The 23,712-nt window shown below is 48.1% G+C and overlaps 1 protein-coding gene across 8 annotated transcripts in view; it reads left to right on the top strand.

Annotated features, from left to right (window-relative positions):
- Nucleotides 1-15,256, top strand: part of GRAMD1B (GRAM domain containing 1B) — a 191,573-nt gene extending 176,317 nt beyond the window's left edge. For 4 of the 8 annotated variants that reach the window (XM_040976790.1, XM_040976789.1, XM_040976791.1 and 1 more), the window contains 10 exons: nucleotides 6-195; nucleotides 2,690-2,833; nucleotides 3,768-3,886; nucleotides 4,116-4,258; nucleotides 6,487-6,590; nucleotides 7,173-7,376; nucleotides 8,274-8,364; nucleotides 12,129-12,236; nucleotides 12,515-12,632; nucleotides 14,761-15,256. In XM_040976790.1, coding sequence (XP_040832724.1) covers nucleotides 6-195; nucleotides 2,690-2,833; nucleotides 3,768-3,886; nucleotides 4,116-4,258; nucleotides 6,487-6,590; nucleotides 7,173-7,376; nucleotides 8,274-8,364; nucleotides 12,129-12,236; nucleotides 12,515-12,632; nucleotides 14,761-14,850 — 1,311 coding nt within the window. In that variant the 3' untranslated portion in view covers nucleotides 14,851-15,256. Of the gene's footprint in view, nucleotides 1-5; nucleotides 196-2,689; nucleotides 2,834-3,767; nucleotides 3,887-4,115; nucleotides 4,259-6,486; nucleotides 6,591-7,172; nucleotides 7,377-8,273; nucleotides 8,365-11,813; nucleotides 11,826-12,128; nucleotides 12,237-12,442; nucleotides 12,633-14,760 lie in introns of all 8 variants that reach the window. The other 4 variants (XM_040976788.1, XM_040976792.1, XM_040976793.1 and 1 more) reach the window with 2 other exon arrangements.
- The last annotated feature ends 8,456 nt before the right edge of the window (nucleotides 15,257-23,712 follow it).

The following is a 23,712-nucleotide window of genomic DNA, read 5'->3' as shown; positions in this document are numbered from 1 at the left end:
CGCAGTTCGATGGCTTGCCCTTGGAGGAAGAGGTGCTAGAGGGCGATGGGTCCCTGGAGAAGGAGCTCGCCATTGACAACATCATAGGGGAGAAGATGGACATCATCGCACCTGTAAACTCTCCATCGTTGGACTTCAATGACAATGAAGACATCCCCACGGAGCTCAGCGACTCTTCTGACACACACGATGAAGGTGGGCGTTTGAGAACAGCTAAAGTGACTCTGTAGAGACTGCGGTTGGTTGTCTCTAGGTTCCTCATGGAAGGGTTGTTTACAGAGCTGTGTGGAAAAAAATGGTACATTTCAGGGCCCACAATGTGTTTTAGCTGCTCAGGCTGCTACCTGTGATGCCAGCAATCCCATATGGGCACCAGTTTGTGTTCCTACTGCTCCACTTCCAATCCAGCTCCCTACTAATATCCTGGGAAAAGCAACAGCACATGGCCTGAGAGCTTGGGCCCTTGCCATCCGTGTGGGAGACCTGGGTGGCGTTCCTGGCTCCTGGCTTTGACCTGGCTCAGCCCTAGTCATGCTAGCTGCTTGGTAGATAAACCAGAGGATGGAAGACCTCTCTCTTTCTATCTCTCCCTCTTTCCCTGCAGCTCTTTCAAGTAATAATTTTTTAATAGTGTATTTGTAGGGGACTTTTAAGAGGTCATGGAAAATGTTGGGGAAGGGCCCGGCGCGGTGGCGCAGTGGTTAAGGTCCTCGCCTTGCACGCCCGGGATCCCACATGGGCGCCGGTTCTAATCCCGGCAGCCCTGCTTCCCTTCCAGCTCCCTGCCTGTGGCCCGGGAAAGCAGTCGAGGACGGCCCAAAGCTTTGGGACCCTGCACCCGCATGGGAGACCTGGAAGAGGCTCCTGGCTTCGGATCGGCGTAGTATCGGCCGTTGCGCTCACTTGGGGAGTGAATCATCGGATGGAAGATCTTCCTCTCTGTCTCTCCTCTCTGTATATCCGCCTTTCCAATAAAAAAAAAATAATAAAAATAAATCTTTAAAAAAAAAAAAAAGAAAATGTTGGGGAAAAAAACTAAATTAATTTCAGCATTTTTTTTGGAATCAAAAAAATTTATTTTATTTATTTAATTTATTTGATTTATTTGATTTATTTTTTTATTATTTTACCTGTCTTCTGCAAACTTTTTCAGACATCCTTATATATCCCTCTTTTCAGATGATCACTGCAGGACCCTCGCTATTTTATATTTTGTCCTCCTACGCTCAATGGATGCTTTGTTCCTTCCACAGTCTTGCCTCTAAATGTACCTCACCATTGGCATTGGCTTGCTTTGCACCTCTGTCCCTCATGGACGTGCCGCGTGATGTCAGTGTTTAGCCACAGGGAGGGTGCCATGGAAATGATAGAAACTTCCTCAAGAGCACTGGAGAACTCATTAGTGAGCTGAACATCACGGTTTAGGCCATGTAGGGTTGGACAGATTTGGAGATTCCCCTTCTAAAGTGAATCTCCGTAGTGCTTTTTACTGCACTGCTAGGCGGGGCTAGCTCCTAGGAACCACTTCAGATATGTGCTGCTGCTACGTTGCAAAGAGAAAACTACAGACTCCATGTTCCTGAAATCAGGCTGTTGGTTTCTTTCACTGAATTGGTGGTGAGTACAGACGGTGCTCAGTGGCTTTATCTGTGGACAGCTTGTCCCAGGGGTTGCCTCTGGTGGCTCTCTAGTCTTCAATTGTCTTGATTGCCCCTGCCCAGGATTCAGGACAAATGGCTGGGCAGGTTGGGCATTGCCTGATTCCACTGATGCCGTTTACATATTCTAAGATGTGCATATCCTTCACACCATGACTATGCAATGCCCAGTCCTAGACGCTGACTGTGTAGGCTGCTCCTGATTCCTTCCTTGGCCTTCTCAGGTTCTAGTGGTGCCTGAAATGCTAGGGTTCTGGTGCTTCAATCACATACCAGCCCATGCAGGAACAGGTAGTAGGGGCTGTGGGAAGCCAGCTCATGCAGGCACAGTCATTAGAAACCATCTCTCTTCAGACACATTCGTCTGTAGCAGGGAGCACATGCAAAACATTGCAGGTGCAGTCCCCAGGTTGGCGGGAGTCTGCATGTGATCACAGAGTTGTGTTCTGAGTGGGCACAGCAACCTTGAGAATGCAGGCTAATACTTCTGGATGTGTTATCTCCCTCTCCCTATCCCCACCTTTGCTGTGTAGAACCTTGTTGGCTCATCTTGATTTCTCTTCTTTTGCTACTGTAACACTATCATTGCAAGTTTTTAGAAGAATGAGTGGGGACTAAAGTCATGGGTGAAATAAGCTGCCTTGTGGCATCAGAGCAGACATGATACAGTTAGGGATCCCAGATCACTGGGGCAGCTGCAGCCTCAGAAGCTTTTTTGGTAAGCTTTGGCCCTTCAGCATAGCTGTGCTTGGAAGTGGAAAGCAAAGAAAGCCCACGGTCCCAAGTCCTCTGTAAAGGGTGAGTGAACACAGTGCTGACTGCTGTGGACAGCTTGCACCCCAGTGAAGGGAAGAGACTGAAGCGTAGTCCTGAACAGTGGAGCCAGGGCATCCAGCTCCCTGACCCGAAGGTCTCCCCACTCCTGGCAGCCCTGCCCACACACACGTGAGTCTAGCATCAGTGTTTCAGGGCTGTCCCCAGGGCTCCTTGTACTCTCTGCTCTCACTGTCTTTGTCCTCTCTTCCGTGCAGGGGAGGTCCAGGCCTTCTATGAGGACCTGAGTGGCCGGCAGTACGTGAATGAAGTCTTCAACTTCAGTGTGGATAAGCTCTATGACCTTCTCTTCACCACCTCGCCCTTCCTGCGGGACTTCATGGAGCAGCGGCGCTTTTCCGGTGTGTTCTGTGGGGCTGAGCCCTTCCCTTCCCGCCCCCCTCCCATGGTTCCCTTTTCCTCAGGCCACCTGATGCTTGAGGCTCCTGCTGTCTTGCCATACAAGGGCCAGAGCTACCTCAGTGCCTGCTTGTCCTCTTCATGCCCTGTGCTGTGCAGTGTCACACCTTGCCCCGCTGTGTACTCGCCATGGCCTGGCTTCCATTCTCTCGGCTCTCAGTGTCTTTTGCAAGGCGGCAGCACCCACTCCCGGTGAAGCACAGAGCGTATGGCAGGTGCACTCCTTAATCACTCAGGGTGTACAGCTGCCCTGTGTGCAGGCCGTGTAATCCCCCAGGACTGAGGAAGAAGCTTTAAGTTCTCAGTACGTGGTGAACATCGTAGAACCGCACCAGAATTTAGATCTGGGGCACTCGCAGTTCTGCACTTTGACCTTCCACACTGCTGTCCATCCCCTCCATCCTGCTGTTCCCACGGCAGGGGCTGCGGCACTGATATGGGAAAAGGCCTTGAGGAAAGCATTAGGGCGTCAGAAAGCCCCTAGGCCGAGAGAGGCACGCTGAGGGCATGGGGCAGTCAGGTCTTGGAGGAGACGACTTGTTCCCAAGGGATCCTAGGTCCTTGCCACAGTAACTCCAGTGTTGCCTGCACCCCTGTAGGTGGCCCTAAGACCTCCTGCCCCAACTCAGGAACAATCAGCGTTCTGGAGCCTACTGTAGGATTCTGGCCGTTCTACAATGAGCTTCTTTTCTGTTTCCACTCCCCCCCCTCCGAGGCCGCCTCCTCCTCCTGGTCCTTGGGCTCCTATTGGCTTCCTGTTGGGGGCCCGTCTTTGGCCAGCCGAATGAAGAGAAGTTGACTTGGAGGGACAATTAGGATGTGGGCAAGGGGGCACTGCTTTCCTGCCCTCATTCTGGGGTTCATCTCTGCCCGCAGATATCATCTTCCACCCGTGGAAGAAGGAAGAGAATGGAAACCAGAGCCGCGTCATTCTCTACACCATCACCCTTACCAACCCTCTGGCTCCTAAAACTGCCACGGTCAGAGAGACTCAGGTGAGAGACTGAGGCCACAGGTGGATTGTAAGGTGGGCTGGATGAAGCTTGTCTGTTCTGGAGGATTTATGAACAGGGTTCAGGAAGGAGTCCTGGGTGCTGGCTGTGACATTTTGGCTTGCTGCCACCTGAAGGGGCCCTGGGTCTTCCATCCAGAAGTTATGGGATGGGGTGGAGCCCAGAGACTTCCACTGGACATGTCTTGAGCGCCATCCTTTCCTCACCACAGACCATGTACAAGGCGAGCCAGGAGAGTGAATGTTATGTGATTGACGCCGAAGTCCTCACCCATGATGTACCATATCACGACTACTTCTACACCATCAACCGCTACACACTCACCCGTGTGGCTCGCAACAAGAGCCGGCTCAGGTGCAGAATGCTGGGATCGGGGTCCTCACGGAGGGGAGCACCCCTCTGCTGTTGGGAGGAGGGAGATTGGGTGCCTTTGCTTGCTGACACTTTCTGTGTTCTGCCACTTCACTGTCCTAGTAGAGTTGACCTCTGACTTCTCCATGTGCACCTGTTACCCCTCTGTCCACCTTCTTAGTGAGGCTTGCATGACTATTGGCCATTTATGGACTACCTGGCTTATAGAGTGCTGTGTGCATGCCTTACCTGCAATCTGTGGTATGTTTATAACCTAAGGAAGGATACCCTAAGGATAGGATATAACATATCCTCATGTCGGATGAGAAAACCGAGGCTCATTAAGTGAACTAACTTTGTCAAGAACACACCCCTTGTAAGTAGTCACCTGTCTGTATACATGAGGTTGGTCCAGAACCACTGTGAATACCAAAATCCACCTATGCCCAAAGCTCTGTTATTTGCATTGTTTACATGCACCTGTGTGCATCCTCTTGCATACTCTTAAATCGTATCTAGATTACTTATAATACCGAATACTATTGTACCTGGGAAAGCAGTAAAAGATAGTCCGAGTGTTTGGGGAGACCCAAAAGGAGTTCCAGATTTCTGGCTTTGGCCTGACCCAGCCTTGGCTGTTGCAGCTGTTTGGGGAATGAACTAGTGGATGGAAGATCTCTCTGTGTCTCTCCATCTCTGTAACGCTTTCAAAATTATTTATTTATTTATTTTAGCTGTTTTAATTTTTGATACAATTCCATAGGCTCTGGGATTTCCCTTACCTCCTCAGCAAATTGCCTTCTCCCAACTTATTTCCTCATATTATTACAACAGTAAAGTCCTTCAAAAGCAGTCGTAAGTCCATCATTTTTTTAAAAGATAAGTTTTTAAGAGAAGGAATATATACAGACCCCTAGACACTCTCAAATTTCAATTTTTGATGTAAGATGAAGACATTTAATGTATTTCCTGTACGTGGATTTAGGAGCATAGTGAGACTTCCCACCCCATCCACGCTCCCATCATTCCTCCTCCTTTTGTTCTTATTGTGGTTATTTATTTACTTTTTAGCTTTTATAATGATGTAGAAAAAGAAAGATGGAAGAAATCTAAACCCTGGTATTTTAAGGGCTTACTGTCTCATTGAAAAGTCATGCTACGCTTGCATTGCAAAATACCTGCATCTTAGAGTGAGCGCTTCTGGTTGGAGGAGCAGGAAGGCGTTCTGGCAGTTCAGAGGATGCTTAGCCAGAGGTTGCACAGAGATCTCTTGGGATCAGGGGGCGCTGAATGCCAGCTTCCCAAGCGTCGCCTGATCTGCCCCATCTCCCTGTTAGTTTTTCTTGGGGAGTGGGTGGGGAGTTTTGTGGGGCTTTGTGTGTACTCTTCCTCTTTCTTTTATTTCTCTTCCTTCTCTGATCTCCCTCCTGTTTATACTGTCCTCTGCAAAGACGCCCACTTCTGGCCCCGCCCCGCCCAGCCAATGTCTAGGTTTTGTAATCTCAGGTTCTGCAGACTATTTAATTTTGGTCCCACAGAGGTTGACCTCACACAGACCTTTAGCAGGCAGTGCCTCTTCTTCAATCCAGGAAACAATCGTGGGGTGGGTGGGGAAGGGGTGGCTCCAAGTGAGGGCATTCTGCTAACAGGCCATGGGTGCAGGCAGCCTTAACATGGAGAGCAGAAGCAGAGAGAATATCAACAGGTCAAGTGCACCCAAGGAGGAAACAAGACAGTGAAAGGGAAGGGGAGGAAAGGAAAGGAAAGGATGAGAAGACAAAGAAAAGGAAGGGAACCACTAGGGGAAGGTGAAGGGTGGGCAGGAGCAGATGCAGTAGGAGAGGCAGAGCAGTGGGCTAAGCAGATTGGGACCCAGATTCTGGAGCAGAGCAAGAGTGGACCAGGCCTTGGGGACATGGGAGTGACAGGATACAGGGCAGGTAGCGGATGTTACTCACCTTCTCTTGGCTGACCGGAAGGGGTTGTCCAACACCACCCATAGATCCCTTGGGAGGTAGGCAGTGTGAGATCATGAAAGAATTCTGTACTTGTAGTTGGCAGCTTTTGGTCCTCTGTAAAATGGAGCTAAATCCACTAGCTCCAGTAGGCTCAGGGATATGACTAGGGACACCAGATGAAGCTGCGTTGGCCTTGGACCTGAATTTCCCTTTTCCTACCAGTGGACAGTCCACCTTGGCAATGACAGTCCTTGTTTCTGCCTTGCTCCTCAGGGTCTCCACAGAGCTGCGCTACCGAAAACAGCCCTGGGGGTTGGTGAAAACCTTCATCGAGAAGAACTTCTGGAGTGGACTGGAGGACTACTTCCGCCATCTAGGTGGGCACTGTGGCTGTGCTGCTGAGGGGCTGCACAGCTGCCACCCTTCAGGAGGGTGGGAGACAATGACGTTATGATGGGGTTTTATGAGATTCCTACTCTGCCCTGGAAATGGAGATCACATTTGGCCATGTATGTGAACTTGTGCACTTTTCCAAAAACTCTTAGCTGTAATTTTCATGACATCATTAAGGGAGCTATGAAACCCTCCTTCCAAACAAAATGAGCCAGAGATAAATCAGTACCAGTGCCAGTTCTGTTCTGAGAAGGCTTGGCAAATAGTCTGTTAATGCATCCATTTAGGAAGTGCGTGTAGGTCCCAAATTGTATGCACCACTGTGCTGATGGTGAGATCGTGGGGCTCTATCCCATGTTAAACAACCCAGATGAGGAGTTTGAGTGGGGGCTTGGTCCCAGAAGTGTCCCCTGAGCATCCATGAGTGTCCCCTGCCCACCTGGCCAACTTCCAAGGCTACACAGTATGGGAGCAAGCCCGCCCCGGAGAACTTCTTTTAGAAGATAGTGCGTTGAGTTGAAGAAATGGGAGGATGGCCTCTGATGCAGCCTTTTTGTCCTTGGTAGAGAGCGAACTGACCAAAACAGAGAGCACCTACCTGGCTGAGATGCACAGACAGTCTCCCAAAGAGAAAGCCAGCAAACCCCCAACGGTGCGGAGGAGGAAGCGTCCCCACGCCCACCTGCGGGTGCCTCACCTGGAAGAGGTGATGAGCCCCGTCACCACACCCACTGATGAAGATGTGGGTCATAGAATCAAGCACGTGGCAGGTGTGTACCAGGTGGGGATGGATGGTGGAATTTGAAGAGGATTTGCTGGAGCTGCCAGCCCATGCGCACACACACTCATGTTCCTTTTGCACCTTAGATGTAATTTCAAAGGAAACTGTTGAAATCTAAGGCTCCTGTTACCCTCTCTCCTTTCTTTGCCTCTTCCCTTGCTCTGTCAGTGCTGCCTTTGAGCTTCTGTCTCCCTATCGTCCAAGCTCCATGACTACCTGTGCAGACCCAAGTATGCAGTTTTCTGTATTCTTGAGAAATACACTAAGGAGAAGTCTAGACTTGAGGATAACATAAGAACAAGGTCAGGGAGTCCAGGACACCCCCTCTTCTTCCCCCATGGGTATAACATCTGCCCTCATGTTTCATATATCTTCCTCTTCCCAGCCAGCCCATTCATACACCAGGTTCAAGAACCTAGAAACATGGGGCTTTATACCCACGACTGCAGTGCTCTTTAAAATCTACATATCCTCATGGGTTCCTCAGAGCGGACTGGGAGAGGGGAGGAGGAGGAGCGTGCCAGTCTTGTGTGCCCCTTGCCCACCATTTCACCAGAGCTCTTGGGTAGCTGACTGTGAATGCAGCTAAGAGCTGGAAGCTGGGCTGCCTGCAGTCCTTCTCCAGTGCTGCTTCCCCTTCCGGGGCTAAAAATCACTTTGTCCCATATTTGTATGTGCAGGCTGCAGGGATGTGTTGTTTTTCTCATTTGTTCACTGAATGTCCAACCCAATTCATGACCTTGCCCTTGAGAAGCTTATCTTCTGGTTAGAGGGCTGGGGATAGTTAGCATGTCGTTGCCATGGCAGCAGCATGGACAGTTCTCTGTCGTTTCCTGAAATTCCTATCGTGGGCTATGCTGGTGACAGTCTCTTTGTTCTCGCACAGGTTCCACGCAGACTCGACATATCCCTGAAGATACTCCCAATGGCTTCCACCTACAGAGCGTGTCCAAGTTGCTGCTGGTTATCAGCTGTGTGTAAGGGACTCTCGGTTCTTCTCCTGCCTGGGCCCCTGCACCTTCCCCTTTCTGCGTGGTGCTTCATCCCCCATCTCTGAAACAGGAACATGCTTAGTCTTCTGTTTGTTCACTGTCCTCTGGTTTTCGATGTCTAGATTGATTGCTCTGGCTTTTTTTTTTTTTTTTTTCTTTTTGCCTGTTTGCTTACTTTTCTCTGCTATATACAACATTTAGTGTATGCTAGGGTTTCAGAAGAAAATGCTACAGGATACCCCACAGATGAGTGAGAGACAGGACATGCACAGTTCCCACGCAATTGTGTGGAACGGTAACACAGAAAAGTTAAAGGGGCTGATGTTGTGGCATGGTGGATTAGACCACCACTTGCAATACCAGCATCCCATATGGTCACTGGTTGAGATCCCAGCTGCTCCATTTCTGATCCAGCTCCCTGGCAGTGCTCCTGGGAAAGCCGCAAAGGATGGCCCAAGTCCCTGGGCCCTTAAATTCATGTTGGAGACCTGGATGAAGCTCCTGGCTCCTGGTTTTGGCCTGTCCTAACCATAGCTTTTATGGCCATTTGGGGAATGAACCAATGGCTCTCTCCCTTTTCTTTTTTTCTTTATAACTCTGGCTTTCAGCAAATAAAATCAACCATTGGGGAAAAAAGTTACAGAGCATGTTAGGAGTCTGCTTAGTTGTTTTCTGGGAGATCTTGGTGTCCTTTCTGTGCCAAGTGCAAGGACCATGCAGATTTTGGAAGGGGGACAGAATCAGTAAGTACATCAAGGGGATGGTTCTAATGTAGACACTGGATCATTGCTATACATTTAAGCTACAGGAGGAGTCCACTTCCATAGACAGGTATTGAGCTGGGAAGAGAGGAAATCAGCAGGAGCAAAGACATAAGATGGGGAAACATAGCTTGTTCTTTGGAATGGAAGCCCACACCATTGGCTCCCAGGGACTTTGTTAAATCATTTTGAGCAGTGAGCAGCTAGAAAAGCCAAGAACAGCTCTTCTCCTTGGTGACCCCAGCCCTATTTTACTGTGAGATTGTAGGAGTGTGGGTGGAGGGAAGGCAGGGCAGCTGCCCAAGTGCGGTTGGCCCATCCTGGCCCTCAGAAACCCAAGGGAAGCCCAGGAGTGGCAGGTTTGCTTTACAGTACAAGTCACTGTCCTGGCAATATAGGGAACGGATTGAAGAAAATCCTGGAGCAGGGAGGTCTCTGGCCATGAAGTGCTGGTGGCTGTGAGACTGAGAGAGGGCACAGCAGCTGAGACCCCAGAAAGGTAGGAGACAGTTAACATCTAGTTAAGTAGTCAGAAAAAATGGACTTCTGATTTGAGGGACTGTTGATGATTTGACATGATAAGGAATGTCGAATTTAGTGGAAAGTTATCAGAGAAGTCTGTGAGTCTAGATGTGTCTGTACTGTCATGCATAATCTTGGTGCAGGTTACACCTATTTGTCGATGTGGACCTGGCTTTTAGGAGACAAGTGTGGACTCCAGGCACATTTAATTATCTGTAGCATCACAGTCACAGGTGTAATGGAGCATCAACCCGTTGGCAGTTAGCATGCGTGATAGGTCAGGGACAAGTACAACCCTGGACAGCCCTTCTGGAGTGGGGTCTGTGAAGAACATAACGAGAACTCTCAATAACCTTACTTCAGTGTGTCCCATAAAAAGGCTGCAAAGTCCTGACGAAACCAAGTCATCATGACACCAATTAATACTAAGATAAACGTAAAACTAGCAAAGTTCTCATTAGGCAACATCACCTCAAATGCGGTTCATGCCTTGTTCTGCTGAAGCTCCATCTCTGGTACTGGATTATTTAAAAAAAAAGATTTATTTTATTTTTATTGAAAAGTCAGATATATACATATACATACATATATATAGAGAGAGAGAGAGAGAGAGAAAGAGAGAAAGAGGAGAGACAGAGAGGAAGAACTTCTGTCCAACGTTTCACTCCCCAAGTGACTGCCACAGCCAGAGCTGGGCCAATCTAAAGCCAGGAGCCCAGAGCCTCTCCTAGGTCTTCCACATAGGTGCAGGGTCCCAAAGCTTTGGGCCGTCCTTAACTGATTTCCCAGGCCACAAGCAGGGAGCTGGATGGGAAGTGGGGCTATCAGGATTAGAACCTGAGCCCATATGGGATCCCGGTGTGTTCAAGGATAGGGCTTTAGCACCTAGGCCCCCACACTGGGCCCTGGTACTGATTTGTGAGTAGAAAATTGTTACATCGGTTGAGTTGCGACCCCCAGACTCGGGGCAGTAGCATCCAGGCCAAGGGCCTGTCAGTAGCCTGTGTGAGGAAGACACGGTGGCTGGTGTATGCAGCCTGCATTGTTGCCTGGGAGGCCCTGCTGTGCAGTGACTCAGCCTCCTACCTCCCTACTCCTTTGTTGGGACCACAGTGGAGTCTTCACTCAGAGTCTCTGTGGGTGTCCCTTGACCTTGAGTTGGCAGAGCGAAGATCTCAGCGCAAACCTGGTGCTGGCACTGGGATGGGATGCAGCACACCGGTAGAGGTGGGAGTGCACTTGATTCTGTGTGTGCTGACGTAGTGTCAGGTGTAGTCACTGAAGCTGAATATCCCTGGGAATCTGGGGCTGCAAGCTTAGGGAAGACTATCTTCCATGGAGCCCAGAACACGGGTACAAAACCAGTTTCTCTCATACATTGCAAAGTTAAAGGCCTAGTGTAAAGCCTTTGTTCTCTTGCCTTCTGTCCATCTGTCTGTTTAATTTTCCCATTGTTTTCAGCCCTTTTTTTTCTCCCTACTCTGGCTGTCTGCTTCTCTTCCTCTCACGCTCAGAACCACCCCTTGGGGAGGGCTAGGGTATTCTAGGCACACACATGCACCTCAAGCAGTTGGTGGAAAATGCAATGAAAAGAGAAGTAATTTGATGAGAAAATTTTGCAACACATGCACAGATTACTTTTTTATAATTCAATTTTTCATGCACTTTTTGAAGTCCCCTCTGGACCTTCCCTTTAGTCCCCATGTCATGTAGGGCCAGATGTTCAACCCCTGATAAAAATGGCATGGTATTTGCATATAACCCATATACATCCTCTCATATACTTTAAATCTTCTCTGGGTTACTGATAACACAGAACCTAATGTAAATGCTCTGCAGATAGTTAGGTTGTATTGTTTAAGGAATATTCACCAAAAAGAAATGCAGGGACGTAAAAATCTGCATACATTTATTCAGTAAATGCATATTGTTCTCCCAGACACTTGTTCCGTAGTTGGCTGAAGCGGGGACAGGGAAGGCCAACTGCAGTGGCTTTCTCTGGATTTCCGATTGGTTTTTGCTTCTAGTATTGCCTTCTCTTCCACACACCTGCTTGCTTTGTGGCTCACTTCAAGTGCAGATGCTCCCTTCCCCACACGCGTCTGTTTCTAATCTCTGCCTCCTCCTCATTTTTCTCCCCTGCTCCATTAGGATCTGTTTCAGGTACTGGCTCTACAATTACTCTTTATGTCCCCTCCATCTTCCTTCCCTTCCCCCAGGCACCCAAATCCTGGGTGAGTGTGTGTCTCCCTTTCCCAATGTCTTTACTGCCTTGCCCACCACCTGCTCTCCCTGGTCTTGCTTCTCTCTGTGCTCTCACTGCATCCCTTTGGCTCACCCAGTCACCCACCGTGATGCTTCAGATGGCCCAGTGATCAGGGACAGTGGCTTTGGAGGCAGGGAAGATGCCTGGCTTAGGATCCGTCTCATTGCCATTGCTTTCCCCCCCTCGTATCTCCCTCCTAGTCTGGTGCTGCTGGTCATCCTTAACATGATGCTCTTCTACAAGCTCTGGATGCTGGAATATACCACCCAGACCCTCACTGCCTGGCAGGGTCTGAGGCTCCAAGAAAGGTAATCCTGGGCTCATCCCGTTGTTCCCACCTCTGCCCACTCCCAGTGCTGTGTCCTGGCTCCTGCCTCCCAGTCTCCTCGAGGCTGCCCCATTGCCCTTGCCCCAGGGGAACACTTTGGGGGTTAGCCCCATGGGGGGGCTCTTGGAGACCCAAGGGGCAGTGAGTGGAGGACACAGCACTCTGATGTGACTCTCTGTCCTCTAGGGGTCTGGGAGCACAGGACAGTCCACTGAGCATAACTCCAGCTGCTGGGGTGCCCCTTCTTCTACCCCACAGGTTACCCCAGTCTCAGACAGAGTGGGCCCAGCTCTTAGAGTCTCAACAAAAGTATCATGATACTGAACTCCAAAAATGGAGAGAGATCATCAAATCCTCAGTGATGCTCCTTGACCAGGTGAGATGCCTGCCTCTTTTGCATCCGCAGCCTTTGTGAAAAGGATGGTGTGCTTTGGGCTTCCAGAAAGGCAACCACCCTCTCTGGACAACCCTCCAGATCTCCTCTCATCTAATCTTCTCCCAGCCATTTCTAAATGGGTTGTTAGAAATAATAACAATAAAATAACACACCAGATCTACAGCAGGGAAGCTATGGATTAGGAGAGAGAACTCGTGTGTGTGTGTGGGGAGAGGGATGGCGGGGGAGAGAGAGAGAGACAAAGGAAGACACAGGTAGTCATATTCATAAATGTAGGCCATTAAATGGAGAACCTCCCTCTACCTTCTTGGCAGGACAATCTTTAAAATTCTTTTTGTTACAAACCACTCCTCCCCAGTGCCCTCAAAGACACCCACCCCTGAGCTGGAGGTCTTCCTCAGTGGTGTGGCACTGACAGCTGGGGTGATTGTGCTGGCTTCATTTCATGTAAGTGTTGTGGTACATCTGCCCATAATCTCCCAAAGAATGGATCTAACTATTTAAGAAAATCATCTTGGAGCAAAATCAATGATGAGCTTAGGTTCCTTGAATGAAAGAGTCCCCTTCCCCCACCCGACTCCAGAAAAATTTAGTCTTTAGTGGGTGCGCCCTCCCCTGTGGTGTTGAAAGAAGATGACAGACAGGCCCAGGGTTTGAATTTCTGTTCCTAAGGTGATGTCCTTGTGATGCTTTGTCGTCAGTTGGACTTGAGGTGGAGTCCCAGTCTTGCCATTAACTAGTTCTGTGGCCTTGTGCAAGGGACCTAATATAGTGAACTTCACTTGTAAGTTTCTTCACTTACAAAACAGGAATTGGAGTTTGGACTTTGGAGCCATGATTAAGGAAGACATTTCCCCCGCTAAGTTGTACAAGGATAAACAATGAAATAAGAAGCTTGGAGACATAGTGCAGCAGGGTTGGTGGAATTAAATGTGCCTAGGAAAGGGGAACCATGAGCTGAAGAGAACTGGATGGTCTTCACATAACAACAGTTCTTGTGTTTAGAATTGTCCATCACTGTAATAAGTTATTTGGAGAATCAATGTCCAAGATTGAAACTGATCAAGGAATGACTAGGTGATAGGAATGATGGTGGAAGAGAAACTTAAGGTTTAAATGGAGGGGCACTTAGGGTGAGTGACATCGAGGAATTGTTCAACTCTGGAATTTTCCTTAAGGCTGAGTCCAGTGGATGTCAATTTTTATATTCCATTCCCTTTGCAAGTAGAGTTCAAAGCAACTGTAATGGACCACTTAGTCCTCTTGGGCAGAGCATGTAGAATAACCAGAGCAGAGTGTGGAAGAGCACGCAGAGAGAACAGAGGTTCTCATAATTCACAATGATTTACCCAGGATATGTGGTCATGTGTCATCACAGGGCAGCTTTCCCCAGAGACAATATTGAAATGCATTATGCTGTGATGGGCCATCTTGCAGTCCTTCTACTGGAACAACCTCTATTTAGATGCCACCCTTCCACTGAAACATGTTAATTCACTGACTTGGGTACAAGTGAAAAGTTTACTCTGTCTCTGCTTGGTACTGTTAGCTACCAAAGGAGGAATAACACCATTCTGGTCCCAAGCATAAGAAACAAAGCAGTTAGGGGTGACTGCTGTCCAGAACCCCTACTGTGTGGCGTATGAGTGGCAAAGAGAGGGAAAGACAATCGGCAGCCGAGAATGTTTACCTTTGTTCTGGGCCTTAACAGACAGGTGAGACTGAAGTAAGGCAGAGTGGAAATATTAACAGCGTGGCAACACATACCGTATGCTGAATGTCCATGAGGAAAGCACAAAGAATAAATAGAAAATAAAGTAGATTCCAGTCCAGCAGGGCTTTTTACAGCATTCATGCTGAGAGAACTCTGAATCCAATGGTAACCAGGGTTGTGTGTCACAGGGATAGAGTGAACCTTTCCTGGGGGTTGGGAGTAGGGAGTCCCAGTGTGGGATTGGCTGTCCCCTTTCTCTGCAAATCACTGCTCTGAGACATGGTCAGGGTCGGGGGTGGAGGATGGGATGCTGAGTGTGGCGAGTGCTGCTGGGAGGGGAAATTCACTGAGGGTACAGCCCTGACCCTAGCGTGGGGGTTCCCTGTCTTGCAGATGAAGGACTCCCTCATCAATCTTCAGAATGGCATCAGGTCACGTGACTACACATCGGAAAGCGAAGAGAAGAGGAACCGCTATCATTGACAAGGCAGGAACAGGGGTGGCTGCAAGCAGCCTGTGCAATACATGTACATAGACCATATAAATATATATATAAATATATATATATACAGAATATAAATATATATATATTATATACAGATTTTAAAAAGAGATGACGCCTATGTACCAGGGAGAAGGAGCGGGCCCTCCCGCCCCTGTGCCGGCTGGAGCAGTGCTGTCCCTGATGGAGGAGCCGAGGAGGGCAGGGAGCACCTCTCAGCACCGACCTCCCCTCCGTTCCCTTCCCCTTTCCCTTGCTGGCCATTCTTGGCTCTTAGAAGGGAAATGTTGTTGAGCCAAAGTCACGCCTGTGAAAACCCGAGGGTCTTGGAATCTCAAGGGGGCATTGCTTAAGGTGCTTCATTCCTTAATCCGCTTTTGATTTGTTCCCCCAAATAAAAAGAGAATCTTTTCCTCCCCTAACCCACACTTCCCCAGATGTTCTCTTGGGAACACGGAAGTATCAAAGGCTGGTGCCTAGTCTAAACTCTTCTGCGGGAGGCCGCCCCCAGATCCAGACCCGTGCGCTGGGAGCCAGGTGGAGAGGGCTGTTGGATAAACTAGTGAGGCTGCCTTTGTGGGTTTTGGGTTTAAGAGCTGCAGGCTCCTGTGGTCTTGTTCCAAAGGGCATTTTTCCTCCATCACCCCTGCACCTTTCTCGGACCTGTGTAGGGTGTGGACCCATTAAGGGCTGGGAATTCCTGACTTTCCCTCTCCCTTTCTCTCTGGTCTTCTCCCAGGCTGGTTCTGGGAGAAGTGTCACTTTTTTAGTGCCTAAAGTCCTGTTATTTCTCTGTGCCCTAAGAGCACATTGTTTATGAGCCAGGGCTTGTTAAACCTCTTTGTAGTGGTTATGAACAAGTCGGGTCTGTGGCTGCAATTCCTTCACTTTGAGCTGTGAATTTGATTTTCAGGATGAATTGGGTGTCTGAGTCCCTGCAGGGTCTGACTGAGCGAGCAAGCGGGAGAGAGAAGGAGAGAGTGCCCCAGTATGTGGATTGCTGAATTTGTTTAGACGCTGAGCAGTGAGCACCACAGTCAGGCTGTGCAATTAGTTGCTGGTGTCACTCCTTCTTGGTGAAGAGCCCACCTCAGACAGTGGAGATAACCATCTTAGAAGCATTGCACTTGGCACGGAAGATCCTGAACAGATGGGTTTTGGTTAGAAGTGCATGGTTTAGGCAGGAAAAGACCAGATAGGTTCAGGCTTTCTGACCCCATGTGGGTTGTTCTGAATTCTGAGACTCAGAGGAAGGAGAGGGGTTGCTGGGTGAGATCCTTTCGTGGCCCCAGGCTAGCATAAGGTCGCTGAAGAGTCCAGAGAAGATGCTGCGTAGAAGAATGAGCCACGCAGGGCCTTTGCAGGATGGGCCTGCAGAGATCCGCGCATTTATGTGACCGAGTGGGCCTGCCTAGGCACATTCACACCCTTTCATACACTCATTACTGTTTCTTCACATTATGACCACTCCTGTCGGGCGCCCGGCAGAGCTCATGGAGACTCTGCAATGAGGAAAGACTCAGTGGATTTGATTTGGAGAATCTTTTCCCATGTCTGCTTCTTCTGAGTATCTTGATGCAAGGGACAGAAGGGACCCCAGAACCCCAGACGTCCGAAGCAAATAAGCACAAAGGAGGGAAAGTAGTTTTTTGTTTTGTTTTCTCGTTGATTTACCCCAAAGTGAAAGAATGGCTCTTAGAATGGCTAGGACATCCCACTTTGGCAAAAATAAAGAAAGGGAAAGAAATTTTTCGACTTGTGAAGAAAAATGCCTTGGTATCTCGCTAGGGCAAAATTCATTATGCTCAGGTCATCCTCCATGGGAGGAAGATGAAAAGGTCAGCTGGGATTGGTGTCTGTCCCTCACCTAAACAAGGAGAGACGTCATTCTTGGGAAGGCGCATGCTCCCAGAGCCCAGCTGGCCATCCAAGACTTGGAGTCGGAGATTCTGGGGAAGGATTGAGGCTAAAGGACCTTGACACCGAGAAGGAGGAATTGCTAGGAATGTCCCCTTTGTTTCTAGAAACTTTTTGAAAGCAGAACCCGGTGAATTTTCAAATGTGTTTCCTACATGGTTATTTACTTAAGTGATCCAGTATTAAGGCGGCCATGGTACCTCTGGGATGCCTTGAGAGGTGTTCTGTGCTGGTATGGAGTGGAGGATGTCGACCTGGCCGCAGAGAGCTGCGCTGTTTGTGCCTCCCTGCTCGGGCCCCTTTGAGGGAGGGATAGGCCCAGGGAAGGCCGTTCCTTACATGTCCAACGAGCCTGTGTTTTTATGCTGGGGCCAGGAGACAGTTCCCGCACATTGAGAATGCCCACTAAGAACTGAGGCTCTCTGATGGGCTCTCTCTGTTCTAATGGAATTTTGACTGTCATGCCGGAAGAAGACCAACAACTCTATTCATCTCCGGACAGAATCATTTCTGTGCTAGTTCTTAACTCCTGGCGAGTAGCCTGGCTGGTAGGTATCTGCCAGATAATGTGAAAACCACCACTTCCTGTGTTCACTTCTTCCAGCCAATCTTTTTTTTTTCCCCCCTTGGGGGTAGGGTGGGGAGTGAGGGTGGGTGAAAGTGGGTTTTTATATAAAAATGCTGGACTCTCATTGATTTTATTTTAGGTTTTCTAGGCAGATGAACAGTGACAGGGTTCACTCCAACATAGCGTGGAGGACTAGATCAGATTGGCTTTGCAGAAGCCAACCATGTCTGTCATTTTCCTCTTTCCCCATGCACCTCCCTGGGTGTAGGGGACCACATGTAAGGCCAGAGGATCGGTCATCTGGTGGTAGAGTCCACAGAGGACTGGACTGAGAGATGGGAGAGCTGGGCGCAGGTCCTGCCTCTGCCACTAAGTACTTCTGTGGCCTTGGACAAATCACTCTCCGGACATTCGGGCTCCTACTCAAACAGGAAGGGGCTGGGTTAGATGACTCTTGAGTAGGTCTAGCTTTGGCATTGTGCTGGAGGTTAGGCCAGAGACTGGGTGTTCTCAGAAGTCTTATGTGGTGTTCTGCCACGGTAGGCGCAAGCTTGCAGGGCCAGAGTTTCCCTAAGTAGCCAGCGGGCAATAGAGCACTGTGTGGGTTCCTAGGAAACCCAAGGGAGCTAAAAATTAAGAAGGCTGAGAGGACTAAGGCAGCTCAGTAGCAGAAGAAATCAAGCTTGCTGCATTGCTCAGTATTAAGGAAGGGCGTTTCTTTAGTTTTAAGTTAGGGAAGGGACCTTTCTTTGAGGGCAGTGGTGAAAGAGCATCATCTTGGATTGAGCCCATCTTTCATCTCTGCACATTGTAGAGCCTTTCACATACCCGTCCCCCTTCAGTGGCAGCAGACACAGTAGAGAAGCCATTTCCGGCTCCTGACACTTTTCCTCAGTCTCCACCAAAACCCTCCGGGGATTTGCAGGGCAGATAAAAGTTTGACTGAAGTCCTTGGGTTGTCTTTGATCCCCAATACAAAAAACCTGGTATTGCAAAGAGAACCAAGAGACACCAAGAGGAACATTCTGCTGGGGAAGTGGGTTCTCTCCATGTCCGTGTCCCTTACCCAAGCTTGGACTGCACCTGTTACATTTGTAGGCACCTCTTATCTCTAAGATAAGATCTTGGGAGAAAGAACTAGGGGAAGAATCTGTCTGGACTAGTAGAAGGGTCCTTTGAATGCCATACCATTCCACTTCATTGGCACTGCAGGGTAGCCAAAGCAGCCACTCCTCCTCATGTTCCTCAGGTGGCAGGACTGTGATTTGCCTTCCTACAGCCCCCGATCTTGCCCACCCATTCTCATAGGACTCTGAAAAGCCCCTCTTCCTAATTCTCTCCCACCTCACCCCTTGTCTCTAGGCGGTGGGACAATCATCCCATTTCCCCCTTGACACCTTTGACCATTATGCCCAACCTCCAGCAGGCTGGCCCCACGCCCTTCCACCTCTGTGGTTTCTTCCAGATGTGTTTTTGGTCCCAGAGGAATGTGTTTCTGGAAGGCCATCTCTTACCACGCCTACAGTTCTGGTGTGGAGCAGGAACTTGCCCACGGCATAGGGAGCTCCCAGTCCCACCTCTCTGCCCAGCATCGTTACCTCACTCCTGCTCCAGCCTTGGCTGCGAAGGGCCCAGCCAGCTTCCTGCTTGGATTCTCTGTGTGACAGCTCAGGTGTCTTGTGACTCGAGGTCCTCAGCAGGCCTGGGAGCCTGGACTGTGCTGCTCGTGAGATGCACCTTACCTGCCAAGAGGAGTGGATGCCAGATGGTCTCCCCAACATACGAAGGCCTGAAGGACATTGACATCTCTGCCCCTTGGCCCTCCTTCCTTCTCTGAACGCAAGACATTGCAGAAGCAAAAGAGTGGCCTCTGCTTCAAGCAGGACAATTGGTTCTGTCTGGGAAGCTGGCCCTGGGCTTGGGTGCTGTGTGCTCAGATTGCATTGGAAAAACAACCACTTTTTTTTTTTTTTTTCTTTTGCCAACAGGAGTGTGTGGCTCCCCACATCCCCTTACCTTGCATTCTAGGGCCAGACCACTCTCTGCATGGACCAGACCATCTTCCCAAACCCATGGTGCTTTTTCCCCCCTACTCAACCTAGACTCCAAGGCGGGGAGAGAAGGGTCAGAAGGCATAATGGCTACTGGATGAACCTGACATAGCGGGTGGAGTGGAGTGGAGCGAGGCAGAGGGAAGAGCCCCTGACACTTGCACTGGGCCACTTAGGGAAAAAAAATGCAGGTTGATTGCAGTCGAGTTGTCTGGCCTTCGGTATTTGGATCTATAACTGTACTTTGCCTGGCGCTGTGCGCAAGGTCTGAAAACTTATTGCTAGTACCTAGAAACATACAAGGCGACCCAGCCAAATCTTTATGTAAAGTAGCTAGAGCCATGAAAGTACAGTATGAATTAAAAGAAAAAGTATTGAATTACAAACAATAAGTGTTGTGTGTATTTATTGCTTGGTTCATCAGTGCTCATTGTCTCCGATGTTTCTGGTCTTCCCAGCCATGTTCACAGAGAGTTCTCTGTGCTGTGTGCAGGTGTGTTTGTACAAGTCTACCTGCTACTCCCTGCAGAGGTTCGAGAAGCAGCCTGAGCCACTAGGGCAGATAGGAGGCGTGGAATCGGACAGACCTGCACACAGACTGCTGTCCTGCTGTTCACTAGCTCTGTGACCCTGGGCTCATCGGTCACCTCAGGACTTAGTGTGTTAGAGATGTTGTTTTTGTTTTTTTAAAGCACACATACTCTAGATCTTCAGAAAGTTCTTGGGAATGCATATCATGAAAAAGCTGTGCATGGATTTTAACACTTTTTTTTTTTCACCCTAAAAAGGAACTTACCTTTTAGTTTCATTTTGCATGAACTTTAGAGAATACTCATTTATCTGACAAGGCAAAGAGGTTGCAGGGGGAGATGTGCCACGCACTGGTTCACACCTCAGTGCTCACAACAGCCACAGCTGAGTCAGCCTGATGGCAGAGGCCCAGCTACTTGAGCCCTTGCCCACTGTCTCCCATGGTGTGCACTAGCAAGAAGCTGAAGCTGGCAGTGGATCTGGCTTAAACCCAGATGCTTCAAGTTGACATGCAGTTAGCTGCCCATCCATGAACTTTGTTGAGATCCCTCGTATAGCTTAGTATGACAGTGGTTAGGATTACACTAAGATGATTTTTTCAATGTCTTTTTAATTAGTACTGTTATTACTATTGGATGTAATGATCTGATGACAGTTTCTTGTTCGATTTTTCTTTTTCCTTGTAAGATCCAGGAAGTTGGACACTGGGAGATGGCTTTGCCTAACTGCCATATATGTTGCCTAAACTGGTGGAACTGAGAGCCAGTGTAATGTCTCCCTTCATTGGGTTAAGAAACTTGTAGGAACACAAGTGACTCTTGGATTTAGTTGTGTCTGGGTAGAGGAGAAAGGCAGAGGGTAGAAGCTAGATCACATAAGCGGCCTATGTCTACATACCTCTAGACTGTGAAATATGTTCTCTATTCTCTGGGCATGTATCATCTCATTGAGCATGGAGACTGAGTCAGGGTGGGGTGTGTAGCAGATACATGGAGTATGAACAGCAAAACCAGCCAAGTGGTTTTCAGAGACATTTTTATTGACATGAATTAGGAGTTTACTGGAAAAATGCTACACACAAACATTAGGTTGTCAAGGGCTCAGGTGGTCTGGAAGAACATTTCTAGAGTTCAGAAAAAGATTGGCTGTGGAAAATCAAGAAAAAAGCAAATATGAAGGTGACAATGTATGGGGTGGTTCTGTTGCAAGACTAGGAATTTTCTAATGTTCAAAGGCATTTTTACAAAGTTGAGAGCATATATCCCTTAGTAGCCTCCCTCCACATCACACACACACTGCCCACTAGGTGCGGCTCATGCCCAGCAGTGACACGAGGAACAAGGACAGAACATGACCAGTTCGGAGCTTTGGCTGATGTGGAGATCTGTGACTTGGACTTGCTTAGCCGTGCTTATCTACTGGTTCCTAGTGAAGGAAGTTGGCTGAACTAAATACGAATATCTACCATGTGATCATCTGGAGATTAAGTGAGGTTTGGATAAAGCCGCTTTTCAAACCTAAAGACCTTAGGTCACACGGAGGGTCTAGGCTCATGCTTGACTCATGGGTGCTCATTTGCAGCATGAATGGATGAGTGACTCACGGGCACACTGAGAACTGTTTGGACATATGTGCAATTATTTGGTTAGGGCTTTTCTGATTCATAACATGAGATGAGGAGGAATTTGAGTTTTTATAAATGTCCGTATGAACTAGAAGAGGGAAGCAAGATCCACCTGATTTTTTAACTCTCACTTTTCCCTCTTCCTGCTGATTCCGAGTTGGGTGTTCTCCTTTTGGTTCAAAGGAGAGATGTGTTTCTTATCTTAACCATTGACTGCTCATCACATTTCCCAGCACATTTCTGCTTAGAAAAATTCCTTTCCTACTAACATTTTTTGTTAAAGATCAGACCCTTAGAAGGACTGTTTGGGTATGTCAATGTTTGTGACTCCAAACTAAGGGATAGTTGTGTTAAAAGAGAATGAAGCTAAAGGCTGGAATAGGGACCATCACTAACTGAAAAAGTATTTCCACACAAGATTGGAAGACTAACTAAAAACTAACTAAAAGATGGAGCTGACAGGACAGGTCAATAGCACAAGTTGCTCCCAGGACCCACAAAGTTGAGCAATCAATCAAGTTCATGGCTATGAAGCAGTAACTAAGGGAAGGTCAGACCCAATCTAACTTAACCTTTAGTAAATTGTGTCATTGGAGACCAGTCAAGGGAAATATCCAGCACCAAAACAACAGATGGGGTTTCTAAAGTGATAATAGCCCTTTGAGGACTCTTCTTATTATAAGCCCTTTAATAAGCAACCATATGCCAAATAGTTTCAAAAGCTACATACATTTAGTCTGGGTCTTTCAAAGGAATATACGGAGAACCAGAGATGTGGGACAAACTGAAGTGGGCTGGTGACCACAGTACCTTCTATCTGCAGTCACCATCATCAAGTCTCCCAGGAAGGAGGTGCATTGCAGTTCAAGAGAAATGAGGATGTACAAACCAACCAGAGAGACAACCAAAACAAGGTTAATTTTCAAAATACATGTCTAGCATCTGCCAAGAAGCAGCATTAGGGAAGCAAGAGTGGGATTAGAGTGAGAGAAGATAACATCAGAGCAGTATGAAAGGCAAAGACTGAATAGAAATGTCAAAGGTAAAGGAACAGGGCATAATCTAAGTGGATAGAGTGGCTATGAACTGGGCAGGGAGTCTGAAGACCTGCATTCTAGCTTGATTTGGCAATCAATGTGACCTTGGATTTAGTAAAGCTATTTAACTTTGGACATATATCATGAGGATAACAAATGCCACCTTGCAGGACTGGCTGTGGACAATTAAATAATTGTAGTGAAAAAATTTTTCACAAATCATATAGCTCTAATGAAACTATCAAGGATAAAGAAGAGTTTTAAAAAAAACCCAAAAAATAGGGATGTATGCCTGATAGATACCATTCAACTTCATTAAAACATCACTCAAGAAACACTTTTTTTTTTTTTTTAGTAGAAAAGAGTAAAAGGCAGACATGCATACTACATGGGTGTAAGTTAGATGCAGGCTCCGCTGAGACTAAGACGGAAGTGAAGGGATGAGAAGTAGCCCACTGCTGCAGTGAGCCCCAGCATCCACAGGTTGTACGGGGAAATGAACTCGAAGGAAAATGTCCTATATTCTCATTCCCTACTTAGGAGGGATTCTGTAGGAAATTACCCACAACAAGGGTCTTGAATTTACTACAAATATTTTCTTGAACAGAGTCTAATATGTGTTAAAGATATGATGTCCAATATATCCCTAGGGATGAAGAGATGAAAAAAAAATGAGCTTTCCAGGACCCAAAGTCAGTGCAGAGTGGTCTTTTCCCTGTAACTTCCTAGACCTAAAGGGCCAATGGCTCTTTCGTTGAACTCCAGTCACGTTTTATCTTCTTGTAATTCATAAAGTCCCTTCTCCTCTGGTGACCACATGCTGAAAGATATCACACTTGGGCCAACTAGAATGAAACAGGAGATGTTGACTAATGGTTCCCACTGTTTGTCTACTCCCTCATAGTCTGGAAGAAAAAGTCACAATATGACTTCAGAGACAAAGTGCTTGGAAGCCTCCTCCACCTCCCTCCCTCTGGCTCCCCTGCTCCCCCACCCATCTCAGATGTATATCCCATTCACAAATGTTTGCACTGAGGAAATTTTTTGTGTCCACCTTATGTCCTTCTCCATGGTGTGATTTTTTTTTTTTTTTGGCCAGTTTCTTATAACCTACA

Source organism: Ochotona curzoniae, unplaced genomic scaffold (assembly GCF_017591425.1).
Source record: "Ochotona curzoniae isolate NIBS_2020 unplaced genomic scaffold, NIBS_Ocur_1.0 contig_2723, whole genome shotgun sequence".
NCBI lineage: Eukaryota > Metazoa > Chordata > Mammalia > Lagomorpha > Ochotonidae > Ochotona > Ochotona curzoniae.
This window is presented reverse-complemented; position numbering and strand designations above follow the sequence as displayed.